Source organism: Lycium barbarum, chromosome 3 (assembly GCF_019175385.1).
Source record: "Lycium barbarum isolate Lr01 chromosome 3, ASM1917538v2, whole genome shotgun sequence".
NCBI lineage: Eukaryota > Viridiplantae > Streptophyta > Magnoliopsida > Solanales > Solanaceae > Lycium > Lycium barbarum.
In genome coordinates this window covers 142339741-142355749 of record NC_083339.1, presented here as the reverse complement: position 1 = coordinate 142355749, position 16009 = coordinate 142339741, and the positions used below count along the sequence as shown (strand labels likewise).

Genomic DNA, 16009 nt, shown 5'->3' with positions numbered 1-16009 from the left:
AGCGTGGGTGACGTGAACAACAGGGGCTTGAATCACAAACTAAAAAACAAAACAAAGGTTAATGTCAGTCCAAATAAGAACGATTGTTTTGCCCAAATTTTGCTTAAAATGAGAGGACCTACTTGTTCCAAGTTTCCCAATCTAAAAGTCTTTTTCAATAAATCAGGAAATTGTCCAAAAAAAAAGAAAGAAAAAAAATCTTCCAAGTCCATTACAATGCGATGGATTTTTTCTATCATTAACTAGAATCTTGAGTTCAAATTTTTTTTATAGTGATTTTGCTCCTTAACATATTGATTGTGAATATCAATGATTAAACAATTATGATATTTCGAGCTAATATTTATGTGGATAAATTTGACCATGAATGAAGTTTGAGAACAAAAATAAGACTTTCAGATCTAGTAATCTTAAATATAATGTGTATATTATAGTACGTACTAAAATGTTTTTAAAATTTGTAATCCTAAATATGATACATGAGATGTTGGAATTATAACAAATTGAAATAAAGAGGAAAACAAAAATTGAGATCAACCAGCAGACACGTCAACAGCAACAACAGTGGGGGCCATATGTCCTTTTCCTTTGACGGGTGACTTGGCCAGTAAGATTAAGTAATCAAAAGCAACGGTTGAGATTTGCATTGGTGATTTCAACGAAGAAGAAGAAAGGTGACGATACGAAGAAGAGAGATTTTTTTGTTGTGCAACGACGGTGCACAAGTGGTCAGTGGAGTAGCGTATGCAAAAACACAATCCTAGAGACTACGAGCCAACTTGGATGTAATTATAACTTATGACTTTACTTATGTTTAGAGAGTGTTGGATTGGCTTTTTAAAAGTCGCTTATAACCTAAAAATTATAAGTTGGAATACTCAATTTTTGACTTATTTTTACACTTTTCTTGCCTAAAAATAAGTGTTTTTAAACACTTTTTATATTTGCCAAACACTATAAAAACTAAAATAAAAGCTTAAAAGCCAATAAGTACTTAAAATAAATTAATCCAAACACCCTCTTAGTCTCTCCATCTCATTTTAAGTATTTTAGTTTGATTTGACATAATATTTAAAGAATAAAAGTAGACTTTTGAATCTTGTAGTTCTAAATTAAAAATATGAATAATGTATTAAAATATCCTCAATTACAAACTTTCTACGTAGGATATTTGAATATTTAACTTATTAAATATAAAAAGAAACATTTTTATTGAGACGATCAAAAAAGATAAAATAAGACTATTCAACTAGGACGGAGGGAGTATTATTTTAACTTAAAAATAAATAATTAAAAGTTTTTTTTTATTTTTTTATGTTGCACAAACACTACAAAAATGTTTTGAATGCTATTTTATTTTTACACCTAAAATAAGCCAATCCAAAGAGGGTCCGGAGAGTAGGTAGAGAGAGAGCGCTGTTATATATACATCCAACAATTATATCTCAATATCTATTAGCTATTACACAGCCGACCTTTTGGTCTCTCTATTTCTTTTCCCTTTCTTGTTCTTTCTCTCTATCTCTTTTTCAAATTTTCAGAATCTTTTGTATTATTGAAGGTGAGCTTTTCCTTGACCTAATGGATAATTGTATGTACATATTTATTGGTGAATGAGAGATTGGTCTTAGGGTTCTTTTCAAGATTTGGTTTTGGGTGTGTGTTGAATGCTTGAGTTAGGTGTTTAATACATGTTAGTACCTCCACCCCTTTATTTCTTGTGTTGAAATTCAAGCATTAGTTGCTCAACAAAGCGGTAAAAATTGAAACTTTGGAGCTGATTTTGTTCATTTTGAGTTGTTCTGAGCTGTTTGTTCTGTTATTTTAGATTATTTTGGTGATTTTACTTTATCAAATTGAATTCGTAAAGATGGGTCTTTTGCTTCTACTTGTTTGTAGTATTTTCTTTCAAAGCTTAGGAGCTTAATGTGGTTACTATTTTATCGTTTGGTGTTGTTGTGGATTCTGAGCTTGTCTCTCAAGTTGCTACTTTGAAAGGGGTATGATGTAGCTCACCATGTTTAGATTTTTAATTAAGCACTTGATGTGGTTTTGATTGACTTGTTGTGGTATTAGAATTCTCCCTTCACTGCTTCACTAAATTACTCATAAGTGTTTATAACCACTTGGTCTTTTGGGATGTAGAATGAAACTGGATTTTTTAAGGGCATGGGTTGTTTTACTAATTTGTATTATATCCTAGAGTTTTAGATGAGATAATCTGATTGGAACCAAGTTAAGCTATACAAAATCGACATACAGCTTTTGATGTTTCGCAATTCTGCTAGTTTAGAAACTAAAGTCCTTGCAGCTCAGCTGCATAATCAGGGAAAAACAGTTGCCACTCAGTGGCTGCATAGTTTTCCAGGTCTTGCGACTTTATTATTTATTTTCTTATGGAGTAATTTATGATGACATTTGAATTTAGTTTTAAGCTTGTGCCCTAGTTGTATGTTACTCGAGTATCTTGTGAAATTGGCAACATGCATTTGCAGAGTTTTTGAAGTTTGGCATTCCCATAATGATCCTATTTCTCTACATTATGTCACCTAAAAAAAGTAATCTTCAATGGTTATTGGTTAAAGATGGTTTTGTTGATGTCGTCTAATTATGAATTCATTTTTTACTGTATCCTTATTCTGTTATGTAATATGAACCTTGGTATTTTGCCAAATGCCACTAGTGATCTTTTCTGATATGCTATCATGTCACATTGCAGGTCCATCATGGCTAGAGCTTTAGTTCACTCAACAAACATCCCATCTTCAGTTGCCCGGGCTGGACAATTCAATGGATCCGGGAAAAAACAAAGAACTGTTAGAATGCTATGTGATGTAAAATCTCATTCCTTAAGGCTGAACAGTTTTTCAGGACTGCGAGGGTGCAATGCAATAGATACCATACTTGTAAAATCTGGACAAACTCTCCATTCAAAAGTGGCAGCTGCTACTTCTTTCAGACGGCCACGAGGGTGCCGATTTGTCCCAAAAGCAATGTTTGAGCGCTTTACCGAGAAAGCAATAAAAGTTATTATGCTTGCACAAGAAGAGGCCAGACGACTAGGTCACAACTTTGTTGGCACAGAGCAGATTTTGTTGGGTCTTATTGGTGAGGGAACTGGTATTGCTGCTAAGGTTCTAAAATCCATGGGAATTAATTTGAAAGATGCTCGTGTGGAGGTAGAGAAGATAATTGGAAGGGGTAGTGGATTTGTTGCTGTTGAGATTCCTTTTACTCCTCGTGCAAAGCGTGTTCTAGAACTCTCTCTGGAGGAAGCCCGCCAACTAGGTACCCCTATCTAATCATTTCAGTCTTTTGTGGGATTGTCGTACGGCATAAAAAAAGATGTTCTCTTTGAGGTCTATTTTAATGTAGTTGTTATAGGCATGCTTTTCAATAGGTACTTTTTTCTCTCTAGTCCTCTCCGCGCACAAACTTCATTGGATTCTGAAAATCATTTGGATGTTTTCTATGTTGATTGGTTTCTTGATTCAGGGCATAACTACATTGGCTCGGAACACTTGCTACTTGGATTGCTGCGCGAAGGTGAAGGTGTGGCTGCCCGTGTTCTTGAAAACTTGGGTGCTGACCCCAGTAACATTCGCACACAGGCAAGTAACTTGTGCTTCCTTTGGGTACCTTCGTTTTTGTTTGGTACTTTTGATGGGGCGGAGGGTATTTAAATTGCTTGACTTCATTGTAATCGGTTTCTCTTTTTATTTTTTTTTAAAAATAGGTCATACGGATGGTTGGCGAGAGTAATGAGGCTGTTGGTGCTAGTGTTGGAGGTGGAACTTCTGGCCAAAAGATGCCTACGTTGGAGGAGTATGGAACCAATTTGACAAAGTTAGCTGAAGAGGTAATTAGACAGATATTTGTCATAATGTGGTGATTGATTGGGTCTCCATTTATTTGATCTGGTCATATTGTATTTTCAGGGGAAACTAGATCCTGTAGTTGGAAGACAGGCTCAAATCGAGCGTGTCACTCAAATCTTGGGTCGGCGTACAAAAAACAACCCTTGTCTTATTGGAGAACCAGGTGTTGGAAAAACTGCTATTGCTGAAGGTCTAGCTCAAAGAATCGCTAATGGTGATGTCCCTGAAACAATTGAGGGAAAGAAGGTAAAGATGTTTATGATAACTTTGCAGAACATGATGTATTCTTGTGCTTTATTTTCTTTCTTTTTCAATTTTATGTCAACTGTATGGCAGATCCAGAAGCTGCACTACATTCTTAGATAGAAAGGCTTCAAAAAGCATTTGTATAGTGTCTTGGAATTGGTTTCTATGAAGTGGGTAATTTATTAAATTGGAAGTAAAAATCCCGCAGACAGATACACAAGAAGTACGTAAAGTAGAAAATGCCATATTGTTCTTCCCCATTTAACACCAACCCTCCCCCCCCCCCCCCCCCCCCCCTTCTTCTCCTGGCCAAAAAATACATGATTCTAAAGTATCTAATTATCTGTCCGATCAATATTTTTTGTAGGCGTGCCAAATATTTACAGAAACATGTGAATATCCCGCTAACTTGTACTTTCAAATTTCAACCTCCGTAAGCATGCTTTACATCTTTCCTTAACACTGCTTTATGGACCCAGCTATAAAGCGCTAAGAAAAACAGGTTTTAGTTACCCTCTTACTTCATTTCTTAGTCTAACTAAAGTCATAGGGTAGATGAACCTATTTTTGTGAATTTTTCTTAGTCTAACTAAAGTCATAGGGTAGATGAACCTATTTTTGTGAATTTTTTGGTCCGTATCTATTTCGATGTGGTATTTGCTTCCTTTTTGTCAAAAAAAAAAAAGAAGAAGAAGAAGAAGAAAGATATAGATCCTTGTCATTATGTGGGTCTGTGACGTGCTATGGGTGATGATCAGGTCATAACACTTGATATGGGATTGCTTGTTGCTGGAACAAAATACCGTGGAGAGTTTGAGGAAAGACTAAAGAAACTAATGGAGGAAATTAAACAAAGCGATGAAATAATACTGTTTATTGATGAAGTGCATACATTGATTGGAGCTGGAGCTGCAGAGGGAGCAATTGATGCAGCAAACATCTTGAAACCTGCCCTGGCTAGAGGCGAGCTACAGGTTAGTTATCCTCCTTGACCTAGTATGTCCTTCCTTGGGAATTTCATCCTGAACTATGAAAGCTACTTCTAAATTTGGTGTTTGATCATTTATCTTGATCTGAGCTCATCCTGGTAAAAGTACAAAGGAATTTCAAAAGTGTATCTGTTAACATAACAAAATATTGGTTTTGCTTGACAGTGTATTGGAGCGACAACCCTGGATGAGTACAGAAAGCACATTGAGAAAGATCCTGCACTGGAGAGGAGGTTCCAGCCAGTTAAAGTCCCTGAACCTTCTGTGGACGAAACCATACAGATCTTGAGAGGGCTTCGGGAGAGGTATGAGATTCATCACAAGCTCCGTTACACTGATGAGGCAGTAGTCGCTGCTGCCCAACTTTCTCACCAGTACATCAGGTATTAATCATATTCTCCTTTTCCAAATTCTCTTCCAGCCTTGAGTAGTTGGTACATTTTGACTTTGGGATTTCATAACCAACTAATTTCTTTTTCTCGTATGATTAAAGACTAAGTTGTGCGGACTCTTCACTTTCGATGCCGCACCCGTGTCGGATTCTCCAAAAATACACTACTTTTGGAGAATCCAACATGCACCCGTTGAAATTTTTGAAGAGTCCGAGCAACATAGATTAAAGATATATCCTTTCCAAAGAAAAATCTAGTAGAAGCTGGTTTTCTTTTGTATCGGTGTCTGAATACGCTTAAGCATATTTTATCTCCTGAAAATTTGCAAATTTATCTACACTCCAAAAAGAATTCTCTGAATTCCATAATTTATCTCAATTAAAGCATGAATATGTTTTTAAGTTGAACCTTTTTTGGCCAGTGACCGCTTTCTGCCTGATAAAGCAATTGACTTGATTGATGAAGCTGGATCCCGTGTTCGACTTCAGCATGCACAGGTATAGAGTACTCTCTTTATCTTACCCTGTCCTGTCTTTTTTTTTGGCTAATGGAGTCATGACCCGTTTTCCTGATACCCATCTAGCTCCCTGAGGAAGCAAGAGAGCTGGAGAAAGATCTTCGCCAGATTACGAAGGAGAAAAATGAAGCTGTCCGCGGTCAAGATTTTGAAAAGGTACCTCGTTTTGCTCTCAATCCTGTGCATAAAATTCTACTGAACTGGTTAATTTCTCATTGAAAGCATTGAGATGTTCAAGATATGCAATTTTTTAATCCTCCTATATGATTTTGAATTGTAATTTGTCAGCCAATTCAACTAGCACACTACACGTATGAGGAAAATTAATCTCTTACCTCTCTATGCATTGGACAGGCCGGGGAGTTGCGTGATAGAGAAATGGATCTTAAGGCACAGATCTCAGCCTTGATAGACAAAAACAAAGAGATGAGCAAGGCTGAATCTGAGGCTGGAGATGCAGGTCCCGTAGTGACAGAGGCAGATATTCAGCACATTGTCTCTTCCTGGACTGGCATCCCTGTAGAGAAGGTCTCAACTGATGAATCCGATCGCCTCCTAAAAATGGAAGAAACTCTTCATAACCGAGTCATTGGCCAGGATGAAGCTGTAAAATCGATTAGTCGTGCTATCAGACGTGCTCGTGTTGGACTGAAGAATCCCAACCGACCTATTGCCAGTTTCATCTTTTCTGGTCCAACTGGTGTTGGGAAGTCAGAGCTGGCCAAGACTTTAGCAACTTACTACTTTGGTTCTGAAGAAGCAATGATTCGGCTTGATATGAGTGAGTTTATGGAGAGACACACAGTCTCTAAACTCATTGGTTCACCCCCTGGGTATGTTGGTTACACTGAAGGTGGCCAATTAACTGAAGCTGTCAGGCGTCGACCTTACACTGTTGTGCTCTTTGATGAGATTGAGAAGGCTCATCCTGATGTCTTCAACATGATGCTTCAAATTCTTGAAGATGGAAGATTGACAGACAGCAAGGGCAGAACTGTCGACTTCAAGAATACACTCCTCATCATGACATCTAATGTTGGAAGCAGTGTGATAGAGAAAGGAGGACGTCGTATAGGTTTTGATCTGGATTATGATGAGAAGGATAGTAGTTACAATCGCATCAAGAGCTTGGTGACTGAAGAGTTGAAACAGTACTTCAGGCCGGAGTTCTTGAACAGATTGGATGAGATGATTGTGTTCCGTCAGCTCACTAAGTTAGAGGTGAAGGAAATAGCTGATATCATGCTTAAGGAGGTTTTTGAGAGGTTGAAAAATAAGGAGATAGAACTTCAAGTGACAGAGAGGTTTAGAGACAGGGTGGTTGAGGAAGGATACAACCCAAGCTATGGAGCAAGGCCGTTGAGGAGAGCTATTATGAGACTGCTGGAGGATAGCATGGCCGAGAAGATGCTTGCAGGTGAGATCAAAGAGGGCGATTCAGTAATTGTGGACGTGGATTCAGATGGAAATGTGACCGTCCTAAATGGCAGTAGTGGTGCTCCCTCAGATCCAGCTCCTGAGCCTATCCCTGTGTAGATTAATTCTACATTTAGCTCTGCAAATTTGTTGTTTGTGTAATGTTGCTTTCGTTTGTCTTGGCCTCCTGCGCTTATGAAGCAACTTGTGAGTAATTTTTTGGGGTGACGGGTGATGATATTCTGCCAATTTGAGAAAGCAGCATCCAGGATTGCACACTATACTTACTGGATTTCATTGAAATTGTAGTGACAGATTATGTAGAAGCATTTCTTCTAATTTATGGTTGGTGATAGTTGAATTTGTCATCATTTCCAGCACTTTTTTCCTGCTGTCTTGTTACATTGTTTGGCTCAAATCACAGCTAAGGATTAGGTTATAAACATGTGTTTATCTACTGGTTTTAGCTAATGTCCACGATAAGCATTCGACAAATTTAATTCCAAATTTTATGCTGGGATAACCCCCTAATCCTTGTAACCAAACGACCCCTTATAACAATATTGCGCACTGCATCACTAAGTTATCTCCAGATTTGAAAACGGTTAAGCCATTGAATCCGAGTAACAGGTCGGATGATTATTAAGAGGAAAAAACACAAAACTGACATGTTTAACTCGTCACAAGTCAGATTGGTTTTATTTTTTATTTACACATGTAGTGGACTAACTGATTTAATAGAGCTACCTCACTGACTTTAGCATGAGTCAACAGGATATGTGAGCTTGAATGAATCAACACTAGTTTTTATCTTTTGAAATTGAAGGTGTAGTATAGAAAATTTCCTGTTCTTAGCCTAGCTTAATACTATCAAATCTGGCAGTTAATCAACTCTTAAATGCAGTACTATATTCTTCTCTGTACAGATTTTGACCAAAATCATTTCCTTTTCCCAAATTGTTGTTTTCTTTTCCATGATTTAGTAGACAAATGAATTTAATTAAGGGACCTCGTTGATTACAAATGCCTTGCCAATGAAGCCATTAGGAATAAATTGCAAACTTTTAGAATGAAAACTTTAAATAAATTATAATAATCAATAAAACAAAATTTCAACCCCATGGTTTAGCATAAAGAAGGAACAACCAAATTTCATGTTTGAAATCAGTGCTAAACCAAGACTTGTAATATAACCGCAAGTCTATCAAATAAAACTGAGAAAGCAATGAAGGTTCATAGTATAAGTGTAAATCTACTCTTCATGCTCACTCTTTCTACTATCAATTTCAAATGTTGGTGCAACTCAAGATGCAAGCAGCAGCCACTCAAAGAAATTAGACGGACATGTGAGCGTTGCTAGAGGTCAAATCCTATATAACTGAAGACTCTTTAGCAGTCTTGGATTCTTGGGATGGTTCTTCACATTTCTGCCACTGGCCTGGAGTTACATGTAGCCTCAAACACCAAAGGGTTAACTCACTTGAATCTGAAAAGCAAGAGGTTAAGCAGGAAGCATCTCGCCTCATATTGGAAATCTTTCCTTCTGAACTCTCTTGGATCTTTCGGACAACTCTCAAGGAGAAATTACAAAGCTGGTGAACCTAAATATACTTTACTTGCAAGAAAATCATCTAACTGATAGCATACAGCATCTATAGGTATCCTTTCAAACTCGGGAACTCTCGACTTGGATTCAATCAGATTGACAGGCGAGATTCATCTTCAATAGGCAACATCACGAGACTGCTCCCTCCCTTGGAAATTGCAAACAGCTGTTGAGGCTTTATATAGGCGAAGACGATCTCAGTGGCACAATTCCTGGCACATGTTAATATCTCTTACAACTCTTTTATGGGCTCCCTGCCAATGGAGATTGGAGATTTAACAAACCTTGCTGGTTTTGACCTTTCCTACAACAATTTCTCAGGATTCAAAGCTCCTAGGAAAATGTTTGGCCCTTGGAAACACTTTACATGCAAGACAATTCATTTGAAGAGTACATCCCGAATTTAGCTGATTGACAAACCTACGGGAGCTAGACCTTTCAACAAATAAGTTCTCAGGAGAAATTCCACCTTGGACTCTGAATCTTTCAGGCAACAATTTAGAGGATGAGGCTCCCGTCCAAGAGGTATCCGTGGATGAATACCAAGCCTTGAGAAATATTCGGCATAGAGACCTGGTGAAAGTCATAACTGGATGCTCCAGCATTGACTTCAAAGGAAATAACTTTAAAACCATAGTGTATCAGTTTATGGAAAATAGTAGATTGGAGGAGTGGTTACATCAAGAATCAGAAAGACAAATACAATGAAATAGCTTAAACATTTTTCATAGAATAAATATGGCAATAGACGTGGCTTCTGCATTATATTAACTTCATCATCAATGTGAAATCCCTGTGGTCCACTGTGATCTCAAGCCAAGTAACATTCCTCTCGACGATAACATGATAGCACATGTAAGTGATTTTGGATTGGCGAGGCTCATACCTATTTTTTCTGGGGAAGACAGCCTTAACCAATTCAGCTCACTTGGAATACAGGGGACTATTGGTTACGCCCACCAGGTAAATATCCTCTCGTTTTCTAATCCTCTAATTAAACTTGGTTAATTTTAATATGCACAATTTTTATCAGGTTCAATATGCACATTTTAGACAGAGATATGATTGACTACTATGGATCAATACTGCAGAGTACAGCATGGGTGCTGAGGTCGCCATAACAGGAGATTTGTATAGTTATGGGATCCTATTGCTGGAGATTTTCACTAGAAAAAGGTCCACAGACAAACTATTTGAATACAATGTGAATGTCCACTTTTTTTGTCAAGATGGCATTACCAGATCAAATGATGGATACTATTGAAGGTTCCTCTCTTTGTGGAGAAATGGCAGGAGGGATGCAAACAAGAATATAAGTAGTGAACAGATCAAGTGCTTGGTTTCTAGTTTCCAACTTGGGCTAGCATGTTCAGCAGAAACACCACAAGAGAGAATTAACATGGAGTGGGTTTACAGGGAATATCAGAGACAGGTTTCTAAAGTAACAGGAACACACTACTAAGCAGTCTCTACAAGACCGCTCAGAGAAAAGCTTGATTGAATCGTTAGTTATCAATTGGCTTATGTCTTCAATCAGCAACTGCTACTCCACATTACCTGCTCAGAACGACGTGATATTTAAGCCGTATAGATTGATGGTTAAGACAGCAGTTAAGAAAGATATATGTTACCAAGTAATCAGTCTTCGAAAACATCCTAAATCATATGACATCAAAAAAGAGGAACTCTGAATTTGAGCATCACCCAAAACAATCACATCGTAACTATTATTCCATTCGTTTAGCGTGGAAGCAAAGCTCAACCATTGGACATATAGATCCAATATGAAGAAATTATTCATCTCCATCTAGGCCAAATTTCAAATTAAGTTTTTGAGATAACAAGTGAACAATCCCTGTAAAATTGGAGAAAGAAGTGGCAAAAGTAAACCTCAAATGTCCTCACAAGATCTCATCAAGCAAATATGTATTGTTTCCAGATGTAGCCCAAATACACAAAAAAAAAAAAAAAGGAGGGAATGGAATGCATAGATTCTGACAAAACTACAACCATAAATGAAATCATTCAATCCCTCCAAACCAGTAAGTTTTTCCCACCTCCTCAGCTCACAACTAAAGCAAAGGCCCCACAAAATAACTACAATGTGACTCACAATTACTAAAGATTTCTCTGATCACTAACAATTCCCCAAACCAGAGAAATCGAGATAAAAAGGGAGAAGAAACTGTGCTAACCAGAAAAAGAAGCTATTTTCATGAAGCCATAACATAGTCATGTAATCCTCATCATCGATCATTTGCTGCAACATTTGGCCAATCAAGAAACTTATAACCTTGAAGAGACGGTGGCAAGTAAGTCTGGGATGAGTTTGGATTGTCAGGAGGATAAATATATTCCCTTCCATAACCAAGATCCTTCATTAGCTTAGTTGGTGCATTCCTAAGATGAAGGGGCACTCCTTCATTTTGTCCAACTGACTCCCTTACCACTTTTTGAGCTGCCCCCAGTGCTCTATAGACGGCTATAGACTTTGGAGCCAAGGCCAAATAAGCAGCACACTGAGCAAGGATAACATTGCACTCGGGCATGCCAATAAAATGGCAAGCTTGGTAGCAAGCAACAGCCTGGCAAAGAGCCGATGGATCAGCTAACCCCACATCTTCACTAGCAAACCTAACCAGCCTACGTGCTATGTAAAGAGGCTCTTCACCCCCTTCCAACATTCTCGCCAGCCAATAGATGGAAGCATTAGCATCACTTCCTCTCATAGATTTGTGAAGCGCACTGATTAGATTATAATGTTCATCTCCTGCTTTATCGTAAGCCAAATGCTTACATTGCATTGCTTCTTTTACATCATCCAGAGTTACAACTGCAGAGAAAGAAGACACATCATCATTTCTTGCCATTCGAGTTCGTGCAGCAGCAGTGGTAGCTGAAATTTCCAAGGCATTTAATGCAACCCTTGCATCTCCATCACAATTTGTTGAAAGAAACTCTATGCATCCATCATTTACTTCAATTTTCATCGTCTCTCCCATACAACAAGACAACCCCTTATCAGAATCATTCGCGGCTCGCCTAAGTAACATAGCAATATGGTGGGGTTTTAAGGGGTTTAGAGTCAAAACTCTACACCTAGACAATAAAGGAGTAATCAAATGAAATGATGGGTTTTCAGTTGTTGCTCCCATGAAAATAACACTACCATCTTCAATTACAGGCAAAAAGGAATCTTGCTGAGCCTTATTGAACCTATGAACTTCATCAATAAACAAAATAGTCCTTTTATTCCCCTTCTTTTTCATTCTTCTTGCTTCTTCAACAGCATCTCTAACATCCTTAACACCCGAAGTAACAGCAGATAAAGAAACAAACCGATAAGTATTTACGCCACCTTCAGCAGAAGTAAAAGAACAAGTGTAAACTATAGCTCTAGCAATGGATGTTTTTCCAGTACCTGGTGGTCCCCACAGAAGTATTGAAGGCAAACGACCACAATCAATGGCTGATCGAAGAAGAGATTTTGGTGCTAAAATATGGTCTTGACCAACAACATCGTCAAGTGTACGAGGTCTCATTCGTTCAGACAAAGGTTCATGTGGGGGTCCTTTTTGTGGGTGTTTATTTCTTCCTTGTTCAGAATCAGATACTTTAGGACGCTTTGTTAAACGAAGGAATGGAGATTCCACATCTTCTTCATGGGTTGCCACCTCCTGATTAGTAACAATGGGTTTAACGGAAGTGGGTGTGAGGGGTTTGGATTGAAATGTAAAAAATCGATCAATTTTGGGCTGGAATGGTGAAATTGGGCTAGAATTGCAAGAATCTTGGGAATCTTTGTTGTTGTGGCTGTTACTGAGAATCCACTCGGTGGCTTTGATGATATCGCCGCCCGTAGCCGTCAGTGCTTCGGCGGCGATTTCTTCCGGAAAGCCCATGCTTACAAGTTGCTCTTCTGCCATGCTGCTTCTCTTTCCCGCTTCCCTGTTTCCTCTTGGCGCTTTTCTTTTTTAATAGAAGTGGGATGGAGGGACGAACACTTCATACAAAATTGTACAATTTGCTGTCTTAACTCTTAAGCATAAGCATACTTTCCAATTCATCATTGCCTTTTTGGTACACGTGTTCTATTGTGGATGGCCTTCACTTCATTTTTCCATTGCTCCTTCTTTGCTTTGTTATTAGGTTTTCTTTTCTTCTGTTATAGGAGTATATAACTTTACAAGAGGGATGAAAACAACAATGAATGTTTATAACAAAAGTTATATAAATTTTATATTTTAATCAATTATTTTTTTATTTCATGTGGATATATGTCATATTACTGAATATTTATTCCTTCTCATGTATACACGTATGCACTTCAATTTTAATTCTCCGACATATTTATTTTCTCCATGCACTTTTACTTATTCACTTTTGACTTTTCAAGTTCTTTAACAATATATAAACGAAGTACTCCCTCCGTTCCATCAGGGGCGGAGCTACAGGGGTGGCAATCGAACCCCCTTCGTTGGAAAATTGCACTATATATATATACGGTGAATTTTTTTATTCAGGTACAAATATTATTTTTGCATCCTTTTAACAAATGGAGATTTCGGATCAGTGGATGAGGCGCCTGTGATTGAGCCCGCAGTCACGGGTTCGATTCTCGGCAACGACACCTTTTTAAACTTTTTTTCATCCAGTCCCTTAAAAAAAAAAATTAACAAAAACACGTCATACTGAACTCTATTTATTATTATTATTATTATTAAAAAATAAAAACGTGAGCCATTTGGGATAAAAGAATCCCTAATTTCAAAACACATTGTTCTTTGTCAACTCAATTGTGCTGCTGCTGGCTCCCTTTTTATTCAAACCTCTGCTCCTGTTTATCTTCTCCACCCCTGCGCCTACTCTGTCATCTTCTTGGGCCTTCGCCCATGGCTTCCAATTCCAAGGTTTTTTTTTTTCACCATACTCAAAATCACAACAAACCCATTATTGTTTCTTGTTAGTTGTTAATTAACCCATTTTGTGAAATGGGTAGCTGACCCATTTTCCATCCATGAACCCCAAGCCTTGATTGTTTTAATTCTTAAATGTTGTTTATTTGCAAAATCGGTCTTCCAAATCTTTATTTTTAGCTAATAAAAGAATCAAAGTGTAGATTTTTATTTAATAATCAATTCCCTTTTATGTGTGCTGGATTGTGGTTAAGTTATTTTCTTGCTTATTGAGACATTTGGTAGAGTTTTTTATGATATAGGATAATCTGTAGGCATTTGAAATGGGATATGCTCGCTTAAGGTTACTGTTTATTTTTTAATTTTTTTGAACCCCCTTATCAAATTTTCTGGCTCCGCCCCTGCGTTTCATATTACTTAGCCACATTTCTAAAATATGTTTTTATTCCATGTGAGCACATGTCATAGTACTGAATATTTCTCTTCTCATATATACACGTATGCACTTTAATTTTAATTCTCCGACACATATTTATTCCTTCGTGCACTTTTACTTGTTCACTTTTGTGTTTTGACTTTTCACGTTCTTTAAGAATTAACAAATGAAGTACTCCGTCCGTCCCATATTACTTGGCCACATTACTAAAAATATATGTCCAAATTACTTGTTCATTTACAAAGCCAAGATAAAATTAATTAAATATTTCTCATCTTACCCTCTCTGTCCCATATTACTTGGCTACATTACTAAAAATATATATCCAAATTACTTGTTCATTTACAAAACCAAGATAACATTAATTAAATCTTTCCCATTTTACCCTTAGTAATAAATGTTCTTGAAAATAGTCAATCTTGATTAGAATGTATTTATTAGAGAGAGATAGGAGTAAGATAGTAAAATATATCTTTTATTTATGATTTCTTAAGGGGCGTCCAAAAGGGAAAGGGACAAGTAATATGGGACGGAGGGAGTATATATTTTACCATAATATTCATATTTATTAGTGTAAATCTCAATAGCCTTGGAAAATGATTTGAAAATGAGTAATTAATGTGAAGGGTAAAATTAATAATAAGAACAAAAATTTATTTCTCTCGATATGTTAACATGGATAAGTAAAAGTGAACGGAAGGAGTGACTTTTATCCCCATTTTCCTTCTTTGTCAATACTTTAAACGTGAGGAGAGGACGAACAATAGCAATGGAAATTGTACCAAATTATATACATTGTACACTTTAACCACCTACTTTTTAATCCCACTTGGATATATGTCATAGTACAGAGTACTTATTCTCTTCTCATGTATACACATATGCACTTCAATTTTAATTCTCCTACACATATTTATTACCTCCGTCCACTTTTATTTGTCCACTTTTGACTTTTCACGTTCTCTAAGAATTAATAAATGAAGTATATATTTTATCATAATATTCATATTCATTGGTGTATAGTCTCAATAGCCTTAGAAAATGATATGAAAATGAGTAATCAATGTGAAGGGTAAAATAATAAAAAGAAAAAATTCTTTCTCTTGATATGTCAATGTGGACAAGTAAAAGTAAATGGAGGGAGTGACTTTTATCCCCGTTTTTCTTTTTTGTCAATACTTTACTTATTTTACTCTCCTTTGCAATCTCTCATTATTGTTTCTTTACATTTATAAAATGTATTACTTTATATTTTCATTTCAGAATTAAAATTTGGTGATTTACGATATAACATATATCTTTCTAATTTTGATTTCTTTGTAACAATTCTTTTTATCTATAATTGTTAATATAAAAAATTATAATATTTTTAATTAATTTAGTAAAAATATTTTATTCTTTGCTTTTAAAAAATCCAATATATACAACAATGGTTTTTATGTTTAGATCTGAACAATTAGTTAATTGATATGGATATCAATCTATCGGTATACATATAATATATTAAAGAATTTAAAAGAAAAAATCTAGAATCAAAATATTAATTTTCCCTCATATTCTTACTAATTTTATTTTTCACATCGATGAACAACTTTCATTGTCATGACAATGAG

The 16009-nt window shown here is 36.6% G+C and overlaps 2 protein-coding genes across 6 annotated transcripts; one reads left to right on the top strand and one right to left on the bottom strand.

Annotated features, from left to right (window-relative positions):
* Positions 1–1403: 1403 nt before the first annotated feature.
* Positions 1404–7818, top strand: LOC132633168 (ATP-dependent Clp protease ATP-binding subunit ClpA homolog CD4A, chloroplastic). 3 transcript variants are annotated; one of them, XM_060349404.1, is made up of 10 exons: positions 1404–1561; positions 2720–3288; positions 3496–3611; positions 3737–3859; positions 3939–4124; positions 4883–5098; positions 5279–5496; positions 5927–6002; positions 6089–6178; positions 6377–7818. In XM_060349404.1, exons 2-10 carry the CDS (start codon positions 2727–2729, stop codon positions 7556–7558), a joined length of 2769 nt encoding a protein of 922 aa, XP_060205387.1. In that variant the 5' UTR covers positions 1404–1561; positions 2720–2726; the 3' UTR covers positions 7559–7818. The 3 variants fall into 3 exon arrangements, with proteins under 3 accessions (XP_060205387.1, XP_060205386.1, XP_060205388.1); XM_060349403.1 differs by having other exon boundaries at positions 1555–1693; XM_060349405.1 differs by lacking the exon at positions 1404–1561 and adding an exon at positions 1632–1756.
* Positions 7819–8562: 744 nt separating this feature from the next.
* On the bottom strand, positions 8563–13207 carry LOC132633167 (uncharacterized). Of its 3 annotated transcripts, none has more exons than XM_060349401.1 (2): positions 11240–13207; positions 8563–9667 (listed from the first exon to the last, which is right to left on the bottom strand). In XM_060349401.1, exon 1 carries the CDS (start codon positions 12968–12970, stop codon positions 11291–11293), a length of 1680 nt encoding a protein of 559 aa, XP_060205384.1. In that variant the 5' UTR covers positions 12971–13207; the 3' UTR covers positions 8563–9667; positions 11240–11290. The 3 variants fall into 3 exon arrangements, with proteins under 3 accessions (XP_060205384.1, XP_060205383.1, XP_060205385.1); XM_060349400.1 differs by having other exon boundaries at positions 8563–9652; XM_060349402.1 differs by lacking the exon at positions 8563–9667 and adding an exon at positions 9699–10601.
* Positions 13208–16009: the final 2802 nt, after the last annotated feature.

What these genes read in the sequence shown, in the direction of transcription:
- LOC132633167 (XM_060349401.1), bottom strand. Translation starts at nt 12,970, where the DNA reads ATGGCAGAAGAGCAACTTGTAAGCATGGGCTTTCCGGAAGAAATCGCC.
- LOC132633168 (XM_060349403.1), top strand. An exon ending in TGACAAAGTTAGCTGAAGAG is followed by an intron (nt 3,860 to 3,938) that starts GTAATTAGACAG and finishes TTGTATTTTCAG; the next exon opens with GGGAAACTAGATCCTGTAGT. An exon ending in GCGGTCAAGATTTTGAAAAG is followed by an intron (nt 6,179 to 6,376) that starts GTACCTCGTTTT and finishes TGCATTGGACAG; the next exon opens with GCCGGGGAGTTGCGTGATAG.